Source organism: Stegostoma tigrinum, chromosome X (genome assembly GCF_030684315.1).
Source record: "Stegostoma tigrinum isolate sSteTig4 chromosome X, sSteTig4.hap1, whole genome shotgun sequence".
Taxonomy (NCBI): Eukaryota; Metazoa; Chordata; class Chondrichthyes; order Orectolobiformes; family Stegostomatidae; genus Stegostoma; species Stegostoma tigrinum.
Genome location: NC_081404.1, coordinates 6887294 through 6914288, shown reverse-complemented (window position 1 = coordinate 6914288; position 26995 = coordinate 6887294). Strand labels below are relative to the sequence as shown.

At 48.2% G+C, this 26995-nt stretch overlaps 1 protein-coding gene across 1 annotated transcript in view; it reads right to left on the bottom strand.

Annotated features, from left to right (window-relative positions):
- stac3 (SH3 and cysteine rich domain 3) overlaps positions 1 to 26995 on the bottom strand; it is a 137976-nt gene that overhangs the window by 20297 nt on the left and 90684 nt on the right. The window contains exons 3-7 of the mRNA XM_048523284.2: positions 24784 to 24881; positions 23590 to 23671; positions 19653 to 19750; positions 14307 to 14370; positions 11629 to 11678 (exon numbers count right to left, since the gene is read on the bottom strand). Coding sequence (XP_048379241.1) covers positions 11629 to 11678; positions 14307 to 14370; positions 19653 to 19750; positions 23590 to 23671; positions 24784 to 24881 — 392 coding nt within the window. The remainder of the gene's footprint in view (positions 1 to 11628; positions 11679 to 14306; positions 14371 to 19652; positions 19751 to 23589; positions 23672 to 24783; positions 24882 to 26995) is intronic.

The following is a 26995-nucleotide window of genomic DNA, read 5'->3' as shown; positions in this document are numbered from 1 at the left end:
TATGTGTATGGTTAGGGCTGGGGTTTAGGAATGGGTCAGGTGTATGGTTAGGGTTGAGGTTTAGGATTGGGTTTGGTGCATGGTTAGGGTTGGGGGCGAGGATTAGGTTTGGTGTATGGTTAAATTTGGGGGTTAGGATTGGGATTGGTGTATGGTTAGGGTTGGGGGTTAGGACTGGGTTAGGCGTATTGTTAGGGTTGGGGGTTAGGTTTGGGTTTGGCCTATGTTTGGGATGGGGGTTAGGATTGGGTTAGGTGTATGGTTAGGGTTGGGGATTAGGATTGAGTTAGGTGTATGGTTAGGGGATAGGGATTAGGATTGGGTTAGGTGTATGGTTAGGGTTGGGGTTTAGGGTTGGGTTTGGCCTATGGTTAGGGTTGGGTTTAGGATTGGGTTCGGTGTATGGTTAGGGCTGGAGTTTATGAATGGGTTTGGTGTATGGTTGGGGTTGGGGGTTAGGATTGGGTTAGGTGTATGGTGAGGGTTGGGTGTTCAGGTTGGTATAGTTGTATGGTTAGAGTTGGGTGTTAGGATTGGGTTAGGTGTATGGTTAGGGTTGGGGGTTATGATTGGGTTTGGTGTGTGTTTAGGGTTGGGGATTAGGATTGGGTTTGGTGTATGGTTGGGGTGGGATTTAGGATTGGGTTAGGTGTATGGTTAGGGTTGGGCTTAGGATTGGGTTAGGTGTATGGTTCGGGTTGGGGCTTAGGGTTGGGTTTGGTGCATGGTTAATGTTGGGGATTAAGATTGAGTTAGTTGTATGGTTAGCGTTGGGGGTTAGGATTAGGTTAGCTGTATGGTTAGTTTTGGGGATTAGGATTGGGTTAGGTTTATGGTTAGAGTTGGGTGTTAGGATTGGGTTAGGTGTATGGTTAGGGTTGGGGATTAGGATTGGGTTAGGTGTATGGTTAGGGTTGGGCTTAGGATTGGGTTTGGTGTATGGTTAGGGTTGGGGGCAAGGAATCGGTTTGTGTATGTTTAGGGCTGGGGTTTCGCATTGGGTTCGGTGTATGGTTAGATTTGGGTTTAGGATTGGGTTTGGGGTATGGTTAGGGTTGGGGTTTCGGGTTGGGTTTGGTGTATGGTTAGGGTTCGGGTTTAGGATTGGGATAGGTGTATGGTTAGGGTTGGGAGTTAGGATTGGGTTTGGTGTATGTTTTGAGTTGGGGGTTAGGATTTGGTTAGGTGTATGGTTATATTTGGGGGCGAGGATTGGGTTTGTTGTATGTTTAGGGCTGGAGTTTAGGAATGGGTTTGGTGTATGGTTGGGGTTGGGGGTTAGGATTGGGTTAGGTGTATGGTTAAGGTTGGGGGTTAGTATTGGGTGTGGTGTATGGTTAGGGTTGGGGATTCGAATTGGGTTAGGTGTATGCTGAGGGTTGCGGGTTATGATTGGGTTTGGTGTGTGTTTAGGGTTGGGGATTAGGATAGGGTTTGGTGTATGGTTGGGGTGGGATTTAGGATTGGGTTAGGTGTATGGTTAGGGTTGGGTTTAGGATTGGGTTAGGTGTATGGTTAGGGTTAGGGCTTAGGGTTGGGTTTGGTGCATGGATAGTGTTGGGGATTAGGATTGAGTTAGTTGTATGGTTAGGGTTGGGGGTGAGGATTGGGTTTGGTGTATGTTTAGGGCAGAGATTTAGGATTGGGTTTGGTGGATGGTTAGAGTTGGGGGTTAGGATTGGATTTGGTGTATGGTTAGATTTGGGGGTTTGGATTGTGTTAGGTGTATGGTTAGGGTTGGGGTTTAGGGTTGGGTTTGGTGTATGGTTAGTGTTGGGGATTAGTATTGGGTTTGTTGAATGGTTAGGGTTGAGGGTTAGGATTGGGTTAGGTGTATGGTTAGGGTTGGGGTTTAGGGTTGGTTTTGGTCTATGGTTAGAGTTGGTGGCGAGGATTGGGTTTGGTGTATCGTTGGTGTGGGTGTGAAGTTTGGGATAGGTGTATGGTTAGGGTTGGGTGTTAGGGTTGGGTTTGGTGTATGGTTCGTGTTGGGGATTAGGATTGAGTTAGGTATATGGTTAGGATTGGGGGTTAGGTGTATGGTTAGGGTTGGGGGCGAGGATTGGGTTTGGTGTATGTTTAGGGCAGGGATTTAGGATTGGGTTTTGTGGATGGTTAGAGTTGGGGGTTAGGATTAGGTTTGGTGTATGGCTAGATTTGGGGGTTAGGGTTGGGTTAGATGTATGGTTAGGTTTGGGTTTTAGGGTTGGGTTTGGTGTATGGTTAGTGTTGGGGATTAGAATTGGGTTTGGTTTATGGTTAGGGTTGAGTGTTAGGATTGGGTTAGGTGTATGGTTCGGGTTGGGGTTTAGGGTTGGGTTTCGGTTTTGGTTAGGGTTGGGGGCGAGGATTGGGTTTTGTGTATGGTTGGGGTGGGGATTAGGATTGGGTTAGGTGTATGGTTAGGGTTGGGTGTTAGAATTGGGTTGGGTGTATGGTTAGGTTTGGTGGTTCGGATTGGGTTAGGTGTCTGGTCAAAGTTGGGCTTTAGGATGGGGTTTGGTGTATGGTTATGGTTGGGGGTTAGGATTGGGTTAGGTGTATGTTTAGGGTCGGGGGTTAGGATTGGGTGAGGTGTATGGTTCGAGTTGGGGGTTAGGATTGGGTTTGTGTATGGTTGGTGTAGGGGATTAGAAAAGGGTTAGCTGTATCATTAGGGTTGGGGTTTAGGATTGGGTTAGGTGTATGGTTTGGGTTGGGGATTAGTATTGGGTTAGGTGTATGATTAGGGTTGGTGTTTAGGATTGGGTTAGGTGTATGGTTAGGGTTGTGGGTGAGAATTGGGTTTGGTGTATGGTTAGGGTTGGGGGTTAGGATTGGGTTAGGTGTATGGTTTGGGTTGGGGATTTGGATTGGAGTAGGTGTATGGTTAGGTTTGGGGTTTAGGATTGGGTTAGGTGTATGGTTAGTGGTGGGGTTCAGGATTGGTTTAGGTGTGTAGTTGGGGTTGGGGATTAGGATTGGTTTTTGTGTATGGTTAGGGTTGGGGTTTAGGATTGGGTTAGGTGTATGGTTATGGTGGGGTTTAGGTTTGGGTTAGGTGTGTGGTTAGGGTTGGGGGTTAGGATTGAGTTTGGTGTATGGTTAGGGTTGGGGGTTAGGACTGGGTTTGGTGGATGGCTAGAGTTGGGGGTCAGGATTGGATTTGGTGTATGGTTAGATTTGGGGTTTAGGATTGGGTTAGTTGTATGTTTAGGGTTGGGGTTTAGGGTTGGATTTGGTGTATGGTTAGTGTTGGTTAATATGATTGGGTTTGGTCTATGGTTAGTATTGGGGATTAGGATTGGGTTTGGTGTATCTTTGGGGTGGGGTTTAGGATTGGGTTAGGTGTATGGTTAGGTTTGGGGGTTAGGATTGGGTTAGCTGTATGGTTAGGGTTGGGGTTTAGGATTGGTTTTGGTGAATGGTTAGGGCTGGGGGTTAGGATTGGGTTTGTTGTATGGTTGGGGTGGTGTTTAGGATTTGGTTAGGTGTATGATTAGGGTTGGGGGTTTGGATTGGGTTAGGTGTATGGTTAGGGTTGGTGATTAGGATTGGGTTCGGTTTATGGTTAGGGTTGGGCATTAGGATTGGGTTAGGTGTATGGTTAGGCTTGGGGATTAGGATTGGGTTAGGTGTATGGTTAGTGTTCGGGATTAGGATTGCGTTAGGTGTATGGATATGGTTGGATGTTAGGATTGGGTTAGGTGTATGGTTCGGGTTGGGGTTAGGATTGGGTTTGGTGTATGTTTAGGATTGAGGATTAGGATTGGGTTTGGTGTATGTTTGGGGTGGCGTTTAGGATTGTGATAGGTGTATGGTTACGTTTGGGGGTTAGGATTGGGTTTAGTGTAGTGGTAGGGTTGTGGTTTAGTGTTGGGTTTGGTCTAATGTTAGTGTTTGGAATTAGGATTGAGGTAGGTGTATGGTTAGGGTTGAGCGTTCGGATTTGGTTAGGTGTATGGTTTTGGTTTGGGGTGAGGAATGGGTTTGTGTATGTTTAGGGCTGGGGATTAGGATTGGGTTAGGTGTATGGTTAGAGTTGCAGGTTAGGATTGGGTCTGGGGTATGGTTAGGGTTGGGGATTAGGATTTGGTTAGGTTTATGGTTAGGGTTGGGGTTTAGGATTGGGTTTGGTGTATGGTTAGGTTTGGGGGCGAGGATTGGTTTTGGTGTATGTTTAGGGCTGGGGTTTAGGATTGGGTTTGGTGTATGGTTAGAGTTTTGGGTTAGGATTGGGTAATGTGTATGGTTAGGGTTGGGGGTTAGGATTGGATTTGGTGTATGATTTGGGTTGGGGGTTAGGATTGAGTTAGGTGTATGGTTAGGGATGGGGGTTCGGATTGGGTTTGGTGTATGGTTAGGGTTGAGGTTTAGGATTGGGTTTGGTGTATGGTTAGGCTTGGGGGTTAGGATTGGGTTTGGTGTATGGTTAGGGTTGGAGATTAGGATTGGGTTTGGTGTATGGTTGGGGTGGGGTTTAGTATTGGGTTAGGTGTATTGTTAGGGTTGGGGGTTAGGATTGGATTTGGTGTATGTTTAGTGTTGTGGATCAGAATTGTGTTAGGTGTATGGTTAGGGTTGGGGGTTAGGATTGTGTTAGGTGTATGGTTAGCGTTGGGGTTTATTGTTCGGTTTGAAGTATGCTTTGTGTTGGGGACAAGTATTGGGTTTAGTGTATGTTTAGGTCTGGGGGCGAGGATGGGGTTTGGTGTATGGTTAGGGTTGGGGTTTAGGATTGGTTAGGTGTGTGTTTAGGGTTGGGGGCGAGGATTGGGTTTTGTGTATGGTTAGGGTTGGGGGTTCGGATTTGTTTTGGTGTATGCTTAGAGTTGGGGGTTAGGATAGGGTTAGGTGTATGGTTAGGGTTGGGGTTTAGGATTGGGTTCAGTGTATGGTTCGGGTTGAGGTTAAGATTTTGTTAGGTGCATGGTTAGGGTTGGGGGTTAGGTGTATGGTTAGGGTTGGGGGTTAGGATTGTGTTAGGTGTATGTTTAAGGTTGGGGTTTAGATTGGGTTAGGTGTATGGTTAGGGTTGCACTTTAGAATTGGGTTAGGTGTTTGGTTAGTGGTTGGGTTTAGGATTGGGTTAGGTGTGTGGTTGGGCTTGGGGAGTAGGATTTGGTTTTGAGTACGGTTAGGGTTGGGGGATAGCTTGTGTTTGGTGTATGGTTAGGGCTGGGGGTTAGGATTGAGTTCGTTGTATGGTTAGGTTTGGGTTTAGGGTTAGGATTGGGTTTGGTGTATGGTTCGGGTTGGGGATTAGGATTGGGTTTGGTGTATGGTTGGGGTGGGGATTAGGATCGGGATAGGTGTATGGTCAGGGTTGGGGGTTAGGATTGCGTTAGGAGTATGGTTAGGGTTGGGGATTAGGATTGGGTTAGGTGTATGGTTAGGGTTGGGTGTTCGGATTTGGTTAGGTGTATGGTTAGGGTTGGGTGTTAGGATTTGGTTAGGTGTATGGTTAGGGTTGGGTGTTAGGATTGGGTTAGGTGTATGGTTTGGGTTGGTGGTTAGGATTAGGTTCGGTGTATGGTTAGGTTTGGTGTTTAGGTTTGGGCTTGGTGTATGGTTAGGGTTGTGGATTAGGATTGGGTTTGCTGTATTGTTAGGGTTGGGGGTTTGGATTGGGTTAGGTGTATGGTTAGGGTTGGGGTTTAGGGTTGGCTTTGGTGTATGGTTAGGGTTGTGAGCGAGGATTGGTTTTGGTGTACGTTTGGGGCTGGGGTTTTGGATTCGGTTTGGTGTATGGTTAGGGTTGGGTGTTAGGACTGGGTTAGGTGTATGGTTGGGGTTGGTTGTTAGGATTGGGTTGGGTGTATGGTTAGGGCTCGGGTGTAGGATTGTGTTTGGTGTATGGTTAGGGTTGGGGATTAGGATTGGGTTTGGTGTATTGTTAGGGTTGGGGTTTAGGGTTGGGTTTGGTGTATGGTTAGGGTTGGGAGCGAGGATTGGGTTTGGTGTACGTTTGGGGTTGTGGTTTAGGATTCGGTTTGGTGTATGGTTAGGGTTTAGTGTTAGGACAGGGTTAGGTGTATGGTTGGGGTTGGGTGTTAGGATTGGGTTAGGTGTATGTTTGGGGTTGGGGATTAGGATTGGGTTAGGTGTGTGGTTGGGGTTGGGGGTTAGGATTGGTTTAGGTGTGTGGTTAGGGTTGGGGATTAGGATTCGTTTAGTTGTATGGTTAGGGTTGGGGGTTCAGATTGGGTTAGGTGTATGGTTAGGGTTGGGGATTAGGATTCGTTTAGTTGTATGGTTAGGGTTGGGGGTTCGGATTGGGTTAGGTGTATGGTTAGGGTTGGAGATTAGGATTCGTTTAGATGTATGGTTAGGGTTGGAGGTTGGATTGGGTTTGGTGTATTGTTGAGGTGGGGTTTAGGATTGGGTTAGATGCACGGTTAGGGTTGGGGCTTACAATTGGGTTTGGTGTATGGTTAGTTTTGGGGGTTAGGATTGGGTTTTGTGTATGGTTCGGGTTGGGGTTTAGGATTGCATTAGGTGTATGTTTAGGCTTGGGGGGGGCGAGGATTGGGTTTGGTGCATGGTTAGGGTTGGGGGTTCTGATTTGTTTTGGGGTATGCTTAGGGTTGGGGGTTAGGATTGGGTTTTGTGTATGGTTGGGGTGGGGTTTAGGATTGGGTTAGTTGCATGGTTAGGGTTGGGGTTTTGGATTGGGTTAGGTGTACGGTTAGGGTTGCTGGTTAGGATTGAGTTTTGTGTATGGTTAGTGTTGGGGAATAGGATTGAGTTAGGTGTATTGTTAGGGCTGGGGTTTAGGGTTGGGTTAGGTGTATGGTTAGAGTTGGGGGTTAGGATTGGCTTCGGTGTATGGTTAGGGTTGGGGGTTAGGATTGGGTAGGTGTATGGTTAGCGTGGGGCGTTAGGATTGGGTTAGGTGTATGGTTAGATTTAGGGGTTAAGATTGGGTTTGCCGTATGGTTGTGGTTGGGGGTTAGAATTGGGTTAGGTTTATTGTTAGGTTTGGGGGTTAGGATTGGGTTAGGTGTATGGTTAGAGTTGGGGGTGAGGACTGGGTTAGGTGTATGGTTGGCGTAGGTGGTTAGGATGGGTTTAGGTGTATGGTTTAGGTTGGGGATTAGGATTGGGTTAGGCGTATGGTTAGGGTTGAGGGTTTGTATTGAGTTTGGTGTATGGTTAGGGTTGTGGGTTAGGATTGTCTCAGGTGTATTGTTAGGGTTGGGGGTTAGGATTGGGTCAGGTGTATGGTTAGCGTTGGGGGTTAGGATTGTGTTAGCTGTATGGTTAGAGTTAGGGGTTAAGATTGGGTTAGGTGTATGGTTAGTGTTGGAGGTTAGGATTGGGTTAGGCGTATGGTTCGGGTTGGGAGTTAGGATTGGGTTAGGTGTTTGGTTAGTAGTTGGGTTTAGGATTGGGTTAGGTGTGTGGTTGGCGTTGGGGATTAGGATTGGTCTTTATGTATGGTTCAGGTTGGGGGTTGGGATTGGGTTTGGTGTATGGTTAGGGTTTGGGGTTAGGATTGGGTTTGGTGTATGGATGGGGTGTGGGTTAGGATTGGGTTAGGTATATGGTTAGGGTTGGGGTTTAGGATTGTGTTAGGTGTATGGTTAGGGTTGGGGGTTAAGATTGGGTTATGTGTATGGTTAGAGTTGGTGTTTAGGATTGGGTTAGGTGTGTGGTTGGGGTTGGGGATTAGTATTGGGATAGCTGTATGGTTAGAGTTGGGGGTTAAGATTGGGTTCGGTGTATGGTTAGGGTTGGGGGTTAGGAATGGGTTAGGTGTTTGGTTAGTGGTTGGATTTACTATAGGGTTAGGTGTGTGGTTGGCGTTGGGGATTCGGATTGGGTTTTGTGTATGGTTAGTGTTGGGGATTAGGATTGTTTTTGGTGTATGGTTAGGGTTGGGGGTTATGATTGGGTTTTGTGTATGGATGGGGCGGGGGTTAGGATTGGGTTAGGTGTATGGTTAGGGTTGGGGGTTAGGATTGTGTTAGGTGCATGGTTAGGGTTGGGGTTTAGGATTGGGTTTCTTGTTTGGTTAGTGGTTTGGTTTAGGATTGGGTTAGATGTGTGGTTGGGGTTGGGGATTAGTATTGGGTTTTGTGTATGGTTAGGGTTGGTGGGGAGGATTGGGTTTGGTGCACAGTTAGGGTTTGGGGTTAGGATTGTGTTTGCTGTATGGTTAGGGTTGGGGGTTAGGACTGAGTTAGGTGTATGGTTAGGGTTGGGGGTACGATTGGGTTAGTGTATGGTTAGGGATGGGGGTTAGGATTGGTTTAGGTGTATGGTTAGGGTTGGGGGTTCGGATTGGGTTAGGTGTATGGCCAGTTTTGGGGGTTAGGATTGCGTTAGTTGTATGGTTAAGGTTGGGGGTTAGGATTGAGTTAGGTGTATGGTTAGGGTTGGGGGTTAGGATTGGGTTAGGAGTATCGTTAGAGTTGGGGGTTAGGATTGGGTTTGGTGTATGTTTGGTGTTGGGGATTAGGATTGGCTTCGCTGTATGGTTAGGCTTGGAGTTTAGGATTGGTTTAGGTGTATGTTTAGGGTTGGGGGCGAGGAGTGGGTTTGGTGTATGGTCAGGTTTGGGGGTTAGGATAGAGTTAGGTGTATGGTTAGGGTTGGGGGTTAGGATTAGGTTAGGTGTATGGTTAGGGTTGGGGTATAGGATTGGGTTAGGTGTATGGTTCGGGTTGAGGGTTAGGATTGGGTTAGGTGTATGGTTAGGGTTGGGGTATAGGATTGGGTTAGGTGTATGGTTCGGGTTGGGGGTTAGGATTGGGTTAGGTGTTTGGTTAGTGGTTGGGTTTAGGATTGGGTTAGGTGTGTGGTTGGTGTTGGGTATTAGGATTGGGTTTTGTGTATGGTTAGGGTTGGGGGTTAGGATTGGGTTTCGTGTATGGTTAGGGTTGGGTGTTAGGACTGGGTTTGGTGTATGGATGGGGTGGGGGGTAGGATTGGTTTAGGTGTATGGTTAGGGTTGGGGGTTAGGATTGGGTTTGCCGTATGGTTGTGGTTGGGGGTTAGAATTGGGTTAGGTTTATTGTTAGGTTTGGGGGTTAGGATTGGGTCAGGTATATGGTTAGAGTTGGGGTTTAGAATTGGGTTTGGTGCATGGTTAAGGTTGGGGGTGAGGACTGGGTTAGGTGTATGGTTGGTGTTGGTGGTTAGGAATGGTTTAGGTGTATGGTTTAGGTTGGGGATTAGGATTGGGTTAGGTGTATGGTTAGGGTTGGGGGTTTGTATTGGGTTTGGTGTATGGTTAGGGTTGGGGGTTAGGATTGTCTCAGGTGTATGGTTAGCGTTGGGGGTTAGGATTGGGTTAGCTGTATGGTTAGAGTTAGGGGTTAAGAGTGGGTTAGGTGTATGGTTAGTGTTGGGGTTTAGGATTGGGTTTGGTGTATGGTTAGGGTTGGGGGTTAGGATTGGGTTAGTTGTTTGGTTAATGGTTGGGTTTAGGATTGGGTTAGGTGTGTGGTTGGCGTTGGGGGTTAGGATTGCGTTAGATGTATTGTTAGTGTTGGGGTTAGGATTGAGTTAGGTGTATGATTTGTGTTGGTGATTAGGATTGGGTCAGGTGTATGGTTGGGGTTGGTGGTTAGGGCTGGGTTTGGTGTATCTTTCGGGTTGGGGATTAGGATTGGGTTTGGTGTATGGTTAGGTTTGGGGGTTAGGATTGGGTTAGGTGTATGTTTAGGGTTGGGGTTTAGGATTGGGTTTGGTGTTTCCTTCGGGTTGGGGGTTAGGATTGGATTTGGTGTATGGTCATGGCTGGAGGTTTGGATTTGCTTCGGTGTAAGGCTCGAGTTGGGATTTATGATTGCTTTAGGTGTGTGGTTAGCGTTGTTGTTCTGACTAAGTGTATGGTTAGGATTCGGATTGGAATTTGGCCAGGCCTGCAGCTCCCTGGATGATATCATGTTTATCGAACATAGAACATAGAACATTACAGCACAGTACAGGCCCTTCGGCCCTCGATGTTGTGCCGACCTGTCATACCGATCTCAAGCCCATCTAACCTACACTATTCCATGTACGTCCATATGCTTATCCAATGACGACTTAAATGTACCTAAAGTTGGCGAATCTACTACCGTTGCAGGCAAGGCGTTCCATACCCTGACTACTCTGAGTAAAGCAACTACCTCTGACATCTGTCCTATATCTTTCACCCCTCAATTTAAAGTTATGCCCCCTCGTGCTCGCCGTCTCCATCCTAGGAAAAAGGCTCTCCCTATCCACCCTATCTAACCCTCTGATTATTTTATAGGTTTCAATTAAGTCACCTCTCAACCTTCTTCTCTCTAATGAAAACAGCCTCAAGTCCCTTTCCTGGTAAGACCTTCCCTCCAGACCGGGCAACATCCTAGTAAATCTCCTCTGCACCCTTTCCAAAGCTTCCACATCCTACTTATAATGCGGTGACCAGAACTGTACGCAATACTCCAAGTGCGGCCACAACAGAGTTTTGTACAGCTTCACCATAACCTCTTGGTTCCAGACCTCGATCCCTCTATTAATAAAAGCTAAACACTGTATGCCTTCTTAACAGCCCTGTCAACCTGGGTGGCAACTTTCAAGGATCTGTGTACATGGACACCGAGATCTCTCTGCTCATCTGCACTCCCAAGAATCTTACCATTAGCCCAGTACTTTGCCTTCCGGTTACTCCTACCAAAGTGCATCACCTCACACTTGTCTGCATTAAACTCCATTTGCCACCTCTCAGCCCAGCTCTGCAGCTTATCTATGTCTCTGTGCAACCTACAGCATCCTTCGTCACTATCCACAACTCCACTGACCTTAGTGTCATCTGCAAATTTACTAACCCATCCTTCTACGCCCTCATCCAGGTCATTTATAAAAGTGACAAACAGCAGTGGACCCAACACCGACCCTTGCGGTACACCACAAGTAACTGGTCTCCAGGATGAACATTTCCCATCAACTACCACCCTCTGTCTTCTTTCAGCAAGCCAATTTCCAATCCAAACTGCTATATCTCCCACAATTCCATTCCTCCGCATTTTGTACAATAGCCTACTGTGGGGAACCTTATCGAATACCTTGCTGAAATCCATATACACCACATCAACCGGTTTACTCTCATCTACCTGTTTGGTCACCTTCTCAAAGAACTTTACAGAGGGATTGAACCTTGCACAGTGCTTGAATGCTGAATACTCTTCTGTGCTTCAGCCTGGAGATGGGTACAGGAGAAGCTCTCTGCTGGATCAGTCAGGGATCAGGAAAATATAGAATGATAGAATGTTATTGAAAAGGCAGAGGCCATTCAGCCCATTGTGACTCAGTGAGGAGATCCTCCTATCACTACTTCTCTCACATTTCTTACCATCAGCCCACACGTCGCAAGCAGCAGTGAGCACAGGCAGAGCCAGCTTGTGATTGGATGAGAAGGGAGCAACGAGGGAGTCACCAGGAAAACTTATTGGCCGGGCATTCGACATGGTCCAGGACTTTTGATGGGGACTGGGAATTTTGATGGGAATCAGGAATTTTGATGGTGTCCTCAGGCGACCAGGGTTTCATTGATTTTCATTCACATTCAGTTTCCTTTCTGCACCTCGGAAACTGAGTCAGCTTTTTCCTGTTTGTAGGGAGGATCTGTCCCATGCACCTTGTGAGCAAGTCGCGACTGACAGGCAAAGTTACCTTGCCCTCATCTGGATTACTCTTGTCTTTTTTGTCTGCTGCTTCACCACCTGCAAGAATGAGAACGCCACTGTTATTCCTAAGCTATTTAGGGATGGGCAGATGGCCTCATGCTCGGGAAACGCTCAGAACCATCTAGAGTCAACACGACAAACACAGACTACATTCTCAGTGAAGCCTAATAGCTGCATTGGATCAGCAAACCAGCTCATTTCGAGACTGTGGAAGAACAATGGGACTAAAATGAACTTGACTCATTTTCTTCATTGAAACTCTCGAACATGATCAAAAGAATGAAACCAAATATTTGGGGACCCAAACGTGGCTTGAATGCTTCATAGTTGTTGAACAGCAGGATTTGAATGCAAGAAGACAAGACAATACCAGGCCTTACACCAGGGGATCTCCAGCCAAGTGAGCCTGGGCTCACAAAGCTGTCAGAGTGCTCAGATCCCCAACGCATGACTGAAATGTAGGCAGATGGGATACTTCAGCTGCCTTTGCTCTGGCGGGATTGTTCTGATTTTTTTTTCACAGCAGCACTCATATGTCCCTCTTTAACAAAAGAATTTCATTGATTCATTTTCATAGAACATCTGGTGTACTTCCCCTGTGAATAGAAATTGCTCAAGGGCATCAAAGTCCTCACATCGAACTTCCCACCGATGCCCAGCTGCTCCAATAGGGACTGGCAGTGAGTTAGCTGGATATATGTCACAGATCACAAGCGCAGGGAGGTTGAAGGGGAGGGATCGCATCGGGCGAAGAACTCCAGCCCAGAACTATCCAAGCTCCATTGACTTTCCATGACTTTCCCAAACTGGGAAAATGCTCAGGGCAATGTTTAACCTTGGCAGGCCCAAAAGAAAGATGCAATAGGCTGGCCATCCTTTTAATGCCCGCCCTGTTTCCTTCTCCCAGGGAATTCAGGGGCATTCATGCAATGGGCACTGATCAGCACAATGGGTGAGAAATGAAACTAACAGGATCTGCAACGAGAGATCAGTGATAATGGGAACTGCAGATGCTGGAGAATCCGAGATAACAAAGTGTGGAGCTGGATGAACACAGCAGGCCAAGCAGCATCTCGGGAGCACAAAAGCTGACGTTTCGGACCTAGACCCTTCATCAGAGAAAGGGATGGGGACAGGGTTCTGAAATAAATAGGGAGAGAGGGGGAGGCGGACTGAAGATGGATAGAGGAGAAGATAGGAGAGGAGAGTGTAGGTGGGGAGGTAGGGAGGGAATGGGTCAGGCTGGGGAGGACAGACAGGTCAAGGGGGTGGGATGAGGTTGGGAGGTCGGAAGTGGAGGTGGGGCTTGAGGTGGGAGGAGGGGATAAGTGAGAGGAAGAACAGGTTAGGGAGGCGGGGACGAGCTCGGCTGGTTTTGGGATGCAGTCGGGGGAGGGGAGATTTTGAAGCTTGTGAAATCCACATTGATACCATTGGGCTGCAGGATTCCCAAGCGGAATATGAGTTGCTGTTCCAGCAACCTTAATGGGGGCAGGATGTACAATGGGGACATGATGTACAGTGGGAACAGGATGTTCAATGGGTTCAGGATGCACAATGGGGGCAGGATGTACAATGGGGACAGGATGTACAATGGGGACAGGATGCACAATGGGGGCAGGATGTACAGTGGGGACAGGATGCACAATGGGAACAGGATGTTCAGTGGGGACAGGATGCACAATGGGGGCAGGATGTACAGTGGGGACAGGATGCACAATGGGAACAGGATGTTCAATGGGGACAGGATGCACAATGGGGGCAGGATGTACAGTGGGAACAGGATGTTCAATGGGGACAGGATGTTCAATGGGGGCAGGATGTACAGTGGGAACAGGATGTTCAATGGGGACAGGATGCACAATGGGGGCAGGATGTACAGTGGGGACAGGATGTACAGTGGGGACAGGATGTTCAATGGGGACAGGATGTACAATGGGGACAGGATGTTCAATGGGGACAGGATGCACAATGGGGACAGGATGTACAATGGGGACAGGATGTTCAATGGGGACAGGATGTTCAATGGGGACAGGATGTTCAATGGGGACAGGATGTTCAATGGGGACAGGATGTACAATGGGGACAGGATGTACAATGGGGACAGGATGTTCAATGGGGACAGGATGTTCAATGGGGACAGGATGTACAATGGGGACAGGATGTTCAATGGGGACGGGATGTTCAATGGGGACGGGATGCACAATGGGGACGGGATGCACAATGGGGACGGGATGCACAATGGGGACGGGATGCACAATGGGAACAGGATGTTCAATGGGGACAGGATGTTCAGTGGGGACAGGATCTGCAATGGGGGCATTAAAAAAGCCGGGCTGTTGACATCACGTCAGCCTATCTGTCTTCCTGGTTTTGTTGCTGTTTCCAACACGTGTTATTCCTTTTCAGACAGTCACAGTCAATGGCAGAGTGTTGAGATGGAGTCCATATTGTCAGCCCAAAAGAAAGATCACGCTGCAGCTGAATATTCTCAGTGTGTTTACTCACTGACCCTGCAGCAGTTTGTGGAGATTGTGCACAGCCTGTCACTGCTAGTGAAACAAAACGCCTGGAGGGGAAAGGCGGGTGTATTGATAAATTCCATTCAATGCCAATGAATATTCTTATACCTACATGCAAGGCTGCTGCTGACCCCAGACCTACCTCCTGACCCGTGTTCTTCCCCAGGCTTGGGATTATCAAGTTCTTCATCAACCATTTGCGCAGGCTGCAAAGCACAGGAAAGATTTATAGAGTTACCCAGGGCATCCATTCCATTCAATTGCATACCCTAGGGCTGAAATTGCGTTCCTGTCACGCATGCCAGCACTTTGCGCATCACAGTTTCCACCCTGGCACACCCAGCAAATGAATAGGGCAGCATTCCAACTTCTCCCTCAGGGCAGAAATAAGGCTTTGTGGCAACGCTCGCCAAGGCTATTTTGAGAAAGAATTAAGTGTGTTATTGCTGGCTATTAGGGGGGACATGTCCCACACCCCACCTCAGCAAGAAGCAGTCAGAATGGTTTGGAAAGATGCAGGTGAGGAGGCAAATGCTATGCTTGTAGTCATTTGGACAACCTCTCAGAGTAGTCCTGGTAGCACAGAACCAGAGTGTGTCTGCAAAACATTTACACAGATCAGGGCAACTTGTGAGAAATAGTTACATAAATGTCGCCCACCCATTTCTTTGATATTCTTGTGGCACTGCCTGCCTCTACGTCCTCGGGAGGCAAAGGAGACTTGCCATGTCCAAAAGGACACTTCGCAATTTTCACAGAAGCACCACAGAAAGCATCCAATCTGGATACATCACGCTTGGTACAGCAACTGCTCTGCCTGGGACCGTAAGAAATTACAAAGAGTTGTGAACACAGCCCAGTCTATAACGCAAGCTAACCTTCCATCCATCAACTCCGTCTATACTTTACACTGCATGGGGAAGCAGCCAACATCATCAAAGATACCTTCCTACCCTCTCCCGTCAGGCTGAAGTTATAAACATTTGTAAACACGTACCAACAGATTCAAGAACAGCTTCTTCACTGCTCTTATCATATTCATGGCTCAATGTAATAGAACAAAATACACAATATAGAGTTTCAGCTGCAGTGAAGGTGCAGAGAGAGACCAACTCAAAAAAAGGGAGGCCCATTATCTCTCCTATATCAGATTTGATCTCACTGTGTACCTTCTCCGTAGCTGTAACTCAATATTCTGCATTCTGTTCTGTTACCTTGATGTACTTATGTAGGGTAGGATTTGTCTGGTTAGCACACAGTACAATACTTTTCACTGTATCGTGGTACATGTGACAGTAATAAACCAAATTAAACTGTCCTGATCAGTGCAGGATGAGAAGCATTGACAAGTTATGTCCTTTTTTTTCAGCAATGTCCTGTGGTTTAGCAAGACAAGTGCTCATCTCTCTGCTATCACTGGCTCACGTACACGCACCAATTTGTTTGTATTACTCTGTGGGCAGCATAGCAACACTGCCCCCACCTTCCCTCTGCCCGACTCCTGAAAGCCTGTCACTAATTCTGAGCCGGCTGGTTACACACCTGCTTTTGCACTCCTAACTCAGGAAACCATCAGTTTTGTTTTTGTTCGCTGGCTGGGTGCGTGGACCACTCCCTCACCCAGTATGTATAACCTGCTCCCCATCGCTCCTTGTTAAGGTGATGGTCAGCTCCCTTCTTGCAGTATGGTACTGGAAATGCCACTGGGCCAATAATCTGAATACCCTAACCTATGTTCTAGGTACTGAAAACAACAAATTCTGGAGATCACAGTGGGTCAGACAGTGTCCATGGGAGAGAGAGCGAGCTAACTGTGAACTCCAGCATTTGTTGTTTTCAGTACAGATTCCAGCATCTGCAGTCATTTACTCCTCTGTTCTAGGTGCACAGGATAAATCCCAACGTGGCAGATGGTAAAATTTGAATTCAATAAAAACCTTGACCTTCATAAGGTCAGAAGTGGAGATGTTTGCTGATGATTGCACAATGTTCTGCACCATTCACAACTCCTCAGATACTGAAACAGCCCGTATCCACATGCAACAAGATCTGCAGGCTTGGGTGGACAGATGGCCCTCTCCAATAAGAGACAATCTCACTATGCCCTCTTGATATTCAGTAGCATTGCCGTCACCAAATGCCCCACTATCAACAATTGATCAGAAACTGAACCAGCCTTGCCATGTAGACACTGTGGCGACAAGAGCAGGTCAGAGGCTGGGAACACTCCCAAAACCTCTCCCACCATCTACAAGGCACAAGTCAGGAGTGCGATGGAATACTCCCCACTTGCCTGGATGGGGGCAGCTCCAACAACACTCAAGAAGCACAACACCATCCAGGATAAAGCAGCCGCTTGATTGGCACCACATCCACAAACATCCCACTCCCTCCACCACCGAAACTCAGTCGCAGCAGTGTGTACCATCTACAAGATGCACTGCAGAAATTCACCAAAGATCCTCAGGCAGCACCTTCCAAACCCACAACCACCACCATCCAGAAGGACAAGGGCAGCAGATACAGGGGAACACCACCCCCTGCAAGTTCCCCTCCAAACCACTCACAATCCTGACTTGGAAACATATCGCTGTTCCTTCAGTGTCACTGGGTCAGAATCCTGGAACTCGCTCCTGAAGGACAGTGTGGGTCAACACACAGCACATGGACTGCAGTGTCTCCAGGAGGCAGCTCAGCCCCACCTTCTCAAGGTGCAATTAATAAAATCACATGGTCATATAAACAACTTCTGATTCTTCGTGAAAAAGAAAATCCATCCTGTTTAGGGAAGGCAATCTTCTGTCCTTACCTGGTCTGGCTTACATGTGACCCCAGAGCCATGGGAGAGCCATGGCAATGTGGTTGACTCTTGAATACTATCTGAGCCAATAGAGGCTTGAGGGTTGTCCCTGTTGGGCTGACATCTCCATGGTTAGGCAATGGGGGAGCTCTGCCTGGATTTTACAGACAGGGGCTGATGACAGAAGCTGATAGGGTCTTTGGGCAGGGGACCCTGTTGCTGGGCCCAATCAGAGGGCCTTGATTTCAGCAGTGCCAACAGCAGCAGTGGTCGGTTAATGTGGCAGGGAGAGGCCCTGAGGCCTACAAGAGAAATTCTGAAGAAAATTTTCAGAAGAAGGGTCCAGGCCCCGAAACGTCAGCTTTCCTGCTCCTCTGAGGCTGCTTGGCCTGCTGTGTTCATCCAGCTCTACACTTTGTTATGCCACCTATAAAAGACCCTTTTATGCACACCATCCATTCAGAATTAGAACTGGCTTCAAAGTTACATGTACTAGTGCAGTGAAAAGTCTCCAAGTTGCCACTTACGGTACCACCTTAGGCACAAAGGTACCCAGGTACATGTTCTTCGGTGAAAAAGTTAAAAAAGTAAAGAAATAAAAGGTCTCGAAAAGTTCAGTTCACTGGCCCCTCTCAGGTCGTGTGGAGCACCCTCAGAGTTAGTAACACTGTGCGATGCAGCTTTGAATGCTGAGTGGGACAAATTAAACTCAGTCAAAGCATCAAAAGCCAGCCTCAGTGATGGTGACCATGACAACCGTCATCAGTTGTTAAAAAAAAACCCTGCACTCGTCCGTTAGGGAAGGAAATCTGCCATCCTTACCTGGTCTGGCCTGCGTATGACACCAGTCCCACAGCAACTCTGACATGGCTGCATAAGGCACTCAGACCACGGGCAGTTTGAGACGGGCAATAAATGTGCCAATGATACCCACAGCCCAGTAACAGAAGAGGAGGGAAAACTCTGCTGTCTTCTTCTACAGAAAGCAGGGGCTCAGGGAGCTGGTGGATCTCCCTATCCTTTGCCAATCAATTGGCTCACTTCAAGGACTTGTCCTGAGCTTGATGCCAACAAGGGTCCTGACAGCCACACAGCAGTGTGTGCCATGCCTGTGGCTGGCATTGCACCAGTGGGTGAACTATGCCTCTGGAGGTAAGGAGGCAGCCACAGAACAGGACCTCGGGTACATCGAATGCCATGAGATGCCAGCATTGTAATCTTGGCTGGGGATTTTGACCAGGCCATTGGAGATCCTCAGTACAAGAGCCAGTTAGTGAGACAATAAATCACCATGAAGCACAACATCATGGATGCATGCGCCAGCACACGCCTGGCCTTTCATGTTGCACTCATGGTGCAGAAGCAAATTCTGAGGTCAGCCCATGGGCAAGTTAACCCGGAAACATTCATCAAATGGCTACCAGTTGGGTATGGGCAGGTCATTTTCGAGGGGATATTGGCTGTTGTGCCCTGGCTCATCTCCAGCCCCTTCCCGAGCCCTCATGTCCTCCTTCTCCGAATGCTCAGATGGTGGAACACATGATGCTTGGGCTGGGTGCTCCTCGATTCCTACACTCGACACAACGGCCACCCCAGTAGCCAATGGAGTCTGATGGCTTTCTGCTGGCTCCTCCATCAACTACAGGGATATTCACGGGTCTTTTTAGTCAGCGGACGCTGGCATTTGTAAAGGGACGAGCAAAAGGGAAATTTCTGTTTTCAAGTTTTCGATATGCAGCATCTGTGGCTCTTTTGGTTTTTTGAACAGAAATTGCAGGTGCTTGTATCCTTCCCCACGAGAGATGGGACGTTACGGATTGTCCTGGATTAGTCAAGCTCAGAGACAGTGCTGTACAAACGCCTTGAGGGGTTGGAGGTGGATGGTGCTGTACAGCCCCACAACTGCCGCAATGGCGAGGGCCACGTCTCCAGCAACACATCCCCTCCCACATTGCTCAGAGCTGCCGCTGGCTTGCAGATGCATACCTGGTGGAGGGGTTGGGGGGGGTGCCGGGGTGGGGGGAATGATCCGTGAGCATCGCCAGCTTCCGATGAGATGGGCGCTCCTGCTTTCGCTGGCAGTTCAACCCCTGCTCGGGACCCGCTTTCTAACGGAGCGTCTGAGGGGAAGGCCCGAGGTCTGGAGAAGGGAAAGGGGGAGGGTGGGGCGGGGGCACAAGGAAGAAAAGTTGAACTAAACCCCACAAGGATGACAGAACGAACGCCTCCCTCCAGGAAATGAATAGGCCGGAGCATAATTCTGTGAAGAAGAAAAGGCAAAACAGAGACCAGCCAACAAACTCCGTGAACGTGGACACAAGAATCAGGAATATCCAGTCCACTGTGTTCCAGTGGTGAATAGGCCTAGCGGCCAGTCTTTATCCCTGTGGCTCCACATGCCTTTTGGGCACATGTTCTACCCATGGTGCCAGTCTTGACCTTGTAATGTGAGCTGGTAACGAGCTCCAGCACAATTACCTTTTGCGCTCCAACCATCTACTGAGCACCGTCCGTGCTTCTCCCGCTAACGGCCCTGGCGCAGCCCCAGTCAAAGCAGCATGGCTGCCAGTGGAAAGCTCCAGCATACCCAAACCCCATCAATGCCCGCCATGTGCCAGGGCCTGCAGCTACAAGAGAGTGCAATTTCAGCCCCTCCCACCCAGCACTGTCCTGGGCTTGGTCACTTACATTTTTCTTATCCTCAGAGTTCTTTTTCCTCTCACGGTTTGCCATCACGACTCCCGTTCGAAGTGTTTCATAGACTGGGTCTGAGCGGTTTGCCACAGCTTTGCGGAAAGAAGAGAAAATCAAATCAGCACCTGGTTATAATGTGTCAGCCCCACGCAGAGGCGTTCCACCCGAATACCCCGCTCTGCCTGAGCCTGTGCACAAAAACCCCCTTCGCCCTCTGTCCCCACCCTCAGTCTCCTGTAACTCCTTCCTGCCTTGGATGTATCCAGCTTCGCTCTCAAAGCTTCCCAGTCTCCTCAATCTCATCTACAGCCAGAGGCAGAGGGGGGAGTCTACGGGACTCATTGCCCCACGTGACTGTGGAGGCCAAGTCATTGCGTGAGTTTAGGACAGAGGTGTATCGGTGCTCGACTCAGGAGATCCAGCGTTGTGGGGAGAAGGCTGGAGAATGGGGTTAAGAAACGTATCAGCCATGATTGAATGGCAAAGCAGACTCAATGGGCTGAATGGCCTCGTTCTGCTCTTATGCATTATGGCCTTACGGTTGCTGGGGAAATACGTTTCTCCCAAATCCGCCGATCAGGTTTATTTATGGCCTATTATAGTATTCATATCTGTAGCCTTTATTCCTGGCCTCACGCACAGGCAGAAGTATCTCTCAACAGCCATCAAAACATGGTCATCACCCTCAAACAGCTCAACGCAGTCACTTGTCATTTCGAGAAAAATAGGGATGTCACCTTGTTCCATAGAATCAGGCCCTTCGGCCCAACAAGTCCACACTGACCCACACCCATCCCCCTAATCTACAGTCCCTGCACACTCTAGGGGCAATTTCCCACGGCCAACCCACCCTCACCTGCGCATCTTTGGACTGTGGGAGGAAACTGGAGGAGACTCACGCAGACACGGGGAGAATGTGCCATCTCCACACAGATAGTTGCCCGAGGGTAAAACTGAACCCGGTTCCTGGGCACTGTGAGGCAACAGTGCTAACCACTGAGCCACCCCACTGCCCAATCTGCCCTGATGTACAAATTCTTCCAGCATCATCCTAACCAATCTGTAGTCTTTGGATAAAATGGAGGTTCGAACTGTGCAGAGGCTCAGGTATAACAGCCAAGAGAGATGGGCAGTGACTGTAATGAGGACAGCCAGATGGACCTCATAAAATATGAGTTTCTTGATTGAAGCTGTTAACCTGGCCCAATCAGGGAGCCCTGGCTAACAGATATAAACAGGAGGGCCAGAAGTTAGCAGGAGAATGGGGTTGAGGAATTTATCAGCCATGATTGAATGGTGAAGCAGGCTTGATGGGCTGAATGGCCTAATTTCTGCTCCTGTCTTATGGCCTAATAGCAGATTCTGCTCACTGAGAGAGCTGGCTCTGAGGAAGCTGGATCGGTGTCAGGGACTCTCCATGTGTAAATAAATGGGGACTTGGTGATGGGATACCGGCCCCTGGGGAGTGATTTCAGTTAAAGACTGGAATGGAACACAATGCTCCAAGTGAGAGCTAGACAAGGCTCAGTCTAAAGGTGAATGCTTTCAAGAAGGAGTTAATTTAGTTCTTAAGGCTGAAGGGATCAAAGGACATGGGGAGGAATTGGGAAGTGGGTACTGAGAAGGACAATCAGCAATGGTCATACAGAGTGGCCAAGTGGTCTTATCCAATCTGTTTTGTATGCTTTAATATAACTTCTCTGGTTCAGAATTCAAATCCATAGCATTTTGATAGGGCATGGGCATGAACAAAACTAATTATAGATGAAAACGGTGCCAACCAATGGTGCCAGTCTCGAATCCCTGTGGAACACCGCTTCCTACTCTCTGTCGGTCTGTGTAACAAGGGACGATCCTCTTGACTGAGCACTTGCTCTGTGGCTTGGGCAGACTTCAGGCGAGGAGGACTGCTGGCTACCAGTCTGCCCTCCTAAATCAATCGAGGGGGTTTTTTTGGAAGGTTTGCAGCAGAAGATCGGGAGGAGTGGCATAGTTACTGTGGAAAGTCCATCCCCTCTCCCACTGTATATAATCGTGAGGTGCTTTGTGAAGTTAGTCATGGCCCACGTCAACTCGAGCCTCCCAGCATGCCTCAATCCCTTGCAATTTGCTGACCGACGTAGCACGTCCATGGCAGACACTATATCCCTAGCCCTGCACTCATCCCTGGCACACATGGACAACGAGGACACCCACGTCAGGCTCCTACACATCGATTACAGCTGTGCCTCCAACACCATTATCCCTTCCAGACTCATCTCAAAACTCTGTGATCTTGGTCTCAGCTCTGCCCTCTACAACCGGATCCTCAGCTTCCTGACCCACAGACTGCAATCAATGAAGATAGACAACAGCACCTCCTCCACGACAACCCTCAACACTGGCGCCCCTGCAAGGTTGCATATTCAGCCCCTTAATGTACTCGCTGTGCATCCATGACTCTGTAGCCAAATTCTGTACGAACGCCATCTACAAGTTTACTGATGACACTGCCGTGGAAGGTCGGATGTGGAAAAATGATGAGACAGAATACAAGGAGGAAATAGCGTGCCTAGTGTTATGGTGCATTGATAACAATCTGTCTCTCAATGTCAGTAAAACGAAGGAACTGATCATTGACTTCAGGAAGAAAGGAGAAGGGCACACCCCTATCCACATCAACAGAGCTGAGATGGAGAGGGTCAAGAGCATCAAGTTTCTAGGAGTGACAATAGCCAACAACCTTTCGTGGATCTCCCACGTAGCTGTGATGGTCAAGAAGGCACAACAATGCCGCTTCTTCCTCAAGCAGCTTAGGAAATTCGGCGTGTCTATAAGGACCCTCAGCACACAAAGTGTTCTATTGAGGTGTATAACAGTCTGGTACAGCGACTGCTCTGCCCAGGGCTGTAAGAAACTACAGACAGTTGTTTGCACTGCCCAGACCATCACACAAGCCAACTTCCCATCCATGGACTCCATTTACATTTCTCGATGCCATGGAAAGGCTTGCCGACATCATCACAGACCCCTGCCATCCCAGCAATGCTCTCCTCCAACAGGCAGAAGATACAGAAGCCTGAACAAATGCATCAACGGGCTCAGGAACAGCTTCTTCCCTGCTGTTGTTAGACTAATGAGTGGGCCTCTCTAACTTCAAATAATGTTGACCTTGCTCAAGATGATCGCTCCCGTACAGCTGTAACCTCCCATACCTCTTATGCCTCACTCTGTCGAACCACCTCAAGATCTGCATGTCCTTGTTTGCTATGGTCTGCTCATACTGCTCACAAAAACAAAACTTTTTACTGTACTTAGGCACATGTGACTACAATAAAGCAAATCAAATTGACTTGGTTCAAACATGGACGCCACATCTTGTGGTGAACTCTGTTCTTGTGGCTTGATAATACTGCTTCTAATTTGCTGAACTGGATTGAGTTTGGCTTTGTGAAGCACCTCCCATTTTTATTTCCTTACTTCTCTAAAGCTCCCAACCCAGATCAGGCAAGAGAGGATGTTGGTGGTGGCCAAGTGGTATTATCGCTGGGCTGTTAATCCAGAGCCCCAGGTGATATTGCGTGGACCTGGGTTTGAATCCAGCCACGGCAGACAGTGGGATTTGAATTCTAATTTTAAAAAAACATCTGGAATCAAGAGACTAATAATGGCCGTGAATCTATTGCTGATTGTTGGGAAAACCCATCTGGTTCATTAATGCTCGAGTCACGGCTCTGAGGGGCTTTGCATTTCATTCCTTACAGCACGGACTCCAGGTGAATCAGCTTGTCCTTTAAAAAGTGCCCCTGTGCCCACTGCCAGACTGTGTAGTTCAAAATAAAATGCCACTTGCAAAAGTAGTTGAAGTGGCACACCAGAACAGAGCACTTACCCAAAACCCCTCTCATGAGCAACATGCACAATGTGACCTGTTTCCGAGTGATCCACTTACAGAAAGGGAGAAGTTCCTTGATACAGGCAAACTGCTGGTTACTGTAGAGAGGTGAGCTGTATGCTCTTCGAAAGCCAGGGGGCTAGATTTAAAAGATATCTCAAGTTAGAGAGGGCATTAGTATGAACACTGGATCAATAACAAGCACCACAGAACCCCTAGAGAATGGAAACAGGTCCTTCGGCCCAACAAGTCCACGCCGACCCTCAGAGCATCCCACCCAGACCCATCCCCCTATAACCCACACACCCCTGAACACTACGGGCAATTTAGCATGGCCGATCCACCTACTCTGCACATCCTTGGGTACTACAGGGCAATGTAACATGGCAAATCCACCTAGTCTGCACATCTTTGGGCTGTGGGAGGAAACCGGAGCACCTGGAGGAAACCCACACAGACACGGGGAGAATGTGCAAACTCCACACAGCCTGAGGGTAGAACTGAACCCAGGTCCCCAGTACTGTGAGGCAGCAGTGCTAACCACTGAGCCACCGTACTGCCACGAGAAGCAAAACAGAAGACGGTAATGATTTGAAAGTGTGAGATATGAAAAATCAATGCAGGTTAAAACTTTGGACAACTTTGAGTGAGAAATTACTTCTGTTTCTCCTCATTTTCCCACTAACTATACACTGCCCCCACCGCACAGACAGTAACCTGAAGTTGTTAATGTTTTATCAGCATTGCTGCCATGGGGAGTCTGGGCATTGACCATTCACAGGGCGGAGAGAGTGTAGAGAAACAAGGCACTATGGCATCACAACATCCTTAGCCATTCACCAAACACATCCATCAACCAAACTAATAGCTCTCTAACTCCGAACACAGTGACCCTGCCCTCTGACGCTGAGCACAGTGACCCTGCCCTCTGACCCTAAGCACAGTGACTCTGCCCTCTGATGCTGAGCACAGTGACCCTGCCCTGTGACCCTGAGCACAGTGACCCTGCCCAGTAACCCTGAGCACAGTGACCCTGCCCTCTGACGCTGAGCACAGTGACCCTGCCCTCTGACCCTGAGCACAGTGACCCTGCCCTCTGAATCCCAAGCATGGAGGGTCCCCCTAGAGCACTGAGCCTTTGGCTCTGAGGTATCTCCCTCAACACCTCCATAACCCCAGAGACCTGGATCTTCAAAGTCATCAGAGATTAGTCATTAAGAGAGTAGACGGTGAAGAGAACGGGAGACTTACAATCTTGCCAAAACATCTTTGAAACTCCACATAAGACTGGCAGTGATGGTGGATGTTCGTTTTGCAATTTTTGCACCTTAAGCCGAATTTGTTGTTCACTGCAAGGCAAGGATTTGTCAACAATTAACATTAAAGTCAGAGTTTGGAAATCGAGCAACTCCACGTTTGGATTTAAAGAAATGGCAAGCAATGGTGAAAGAAATCACGTTATCCTCACACATGCATCGACAGCACACAAGCAACATCAAAAGGTTTGTGCGTGGAATGCAGATTGAGGAAGGTTAACTATTTGTGCTGGACATCAAGCCCGTGCTGAATGAGAATGGGCCGGATGGAGGGAACGATGCCGTTCTGACCAGAATAAAGTGCAGCGCAGAACGTAGTGTCAGCCGTGAGGCTGAGGCCGATTGGTGAAGGGCGGCGATAAAATGCAGCTACAGCCAGGGGCAAAACGAAAGTGCTATGGATCAGTGTCAGCTCCGGCTTGGGGCGCGCACACACACACACTCACACACACTCACACGCGCGCGCACATGCACGCACACACACACACATGCACACACACTCACACACACACACACGCGCGCACACACACACACTCACACAGACACTCTCTCACACACAGACACACACTCTCTCACACACACACACACACACACACACACACACTCACTCACATACACTCATACACACACTCATACACTCACATATACACACACACTCACATGCACACACATTCACACACACACACACACTCTCACACACACATTCACATACACACACACACTCTCACACACACACGCTCATACACACAACTCACACATACACCCACACACTCATATACACACACACACTCACTCACACACACACACACTCACACACACACACATTCACATACACTCACACACACTCACATGCACTCTCACACACACACACACACACTCACACATACACACATTCACATACACTCACACACACACACTCACACACACTGACTCATACACTCACATACACACAAACACACACCCACAGATACACACACACAAACACTCACACTCACATACACACAAACACACACCCACAGATACACACACACAAACACTCACACTCACATACACTCATACACACACACACATTCACATACACTCATATACACTCACAGACACACATACACTCACACACACTCACAGACGCGGATACACTCACACACACTCACACACATACACTCACACACACTCACACACATTCACATACACACACACAGACGTTCATATACGCTCACAGACACACACACACTCACATACACTCACACACACACAGAAACACATTCACACACTCACACACACGCACACACACTCACACGCACATACACTCACATACACACACACACACACACACAGACTCACATACACTCACACACTCACACACACACACTTGCACAAACACACACACGCTCACATACACTCACACACACACACCTACACTTACACACACACTCTCAGACACACACACACATTCACATACACTCACACGCACACATATTCACATTCACTCACACACACACACACTCACACACACAATCATACACTCACATATACACACACACACACAGACACTCACACATTCACACTCACTCACTCGCACACACACACTCACACACACTGACTCATACACTCACATACACACAGACACACACTCACAGATACACACAAACACTCACACTCACATACACTCATGCACACACACACATTCACATACACTCACACACACACACATTCACATACACTCACACACACACACTCTCACATTCACATACACTCTCTCACACACACACACACATACACTCACACACACATTCACATACACACACACACTCACACACACAGACACACACACATACACTCACATACATGCACACACACTCACATACACTCACACATACACACATTCACATACACTCATACATACACACACACAGTCACATGCACAGACATTGACACACACACACACAAACTCCCTCACACACACATTCACACACACACTCTCACACACACATTCACATACACACACACACACATTCACATACACACACACTCACACATTCAAATACACTCTCTCACACACACACACACACTCACACACACACATTCACACACACACACCCACACACTCATTCACATACACTCACACACACACATTCACATACACTCAC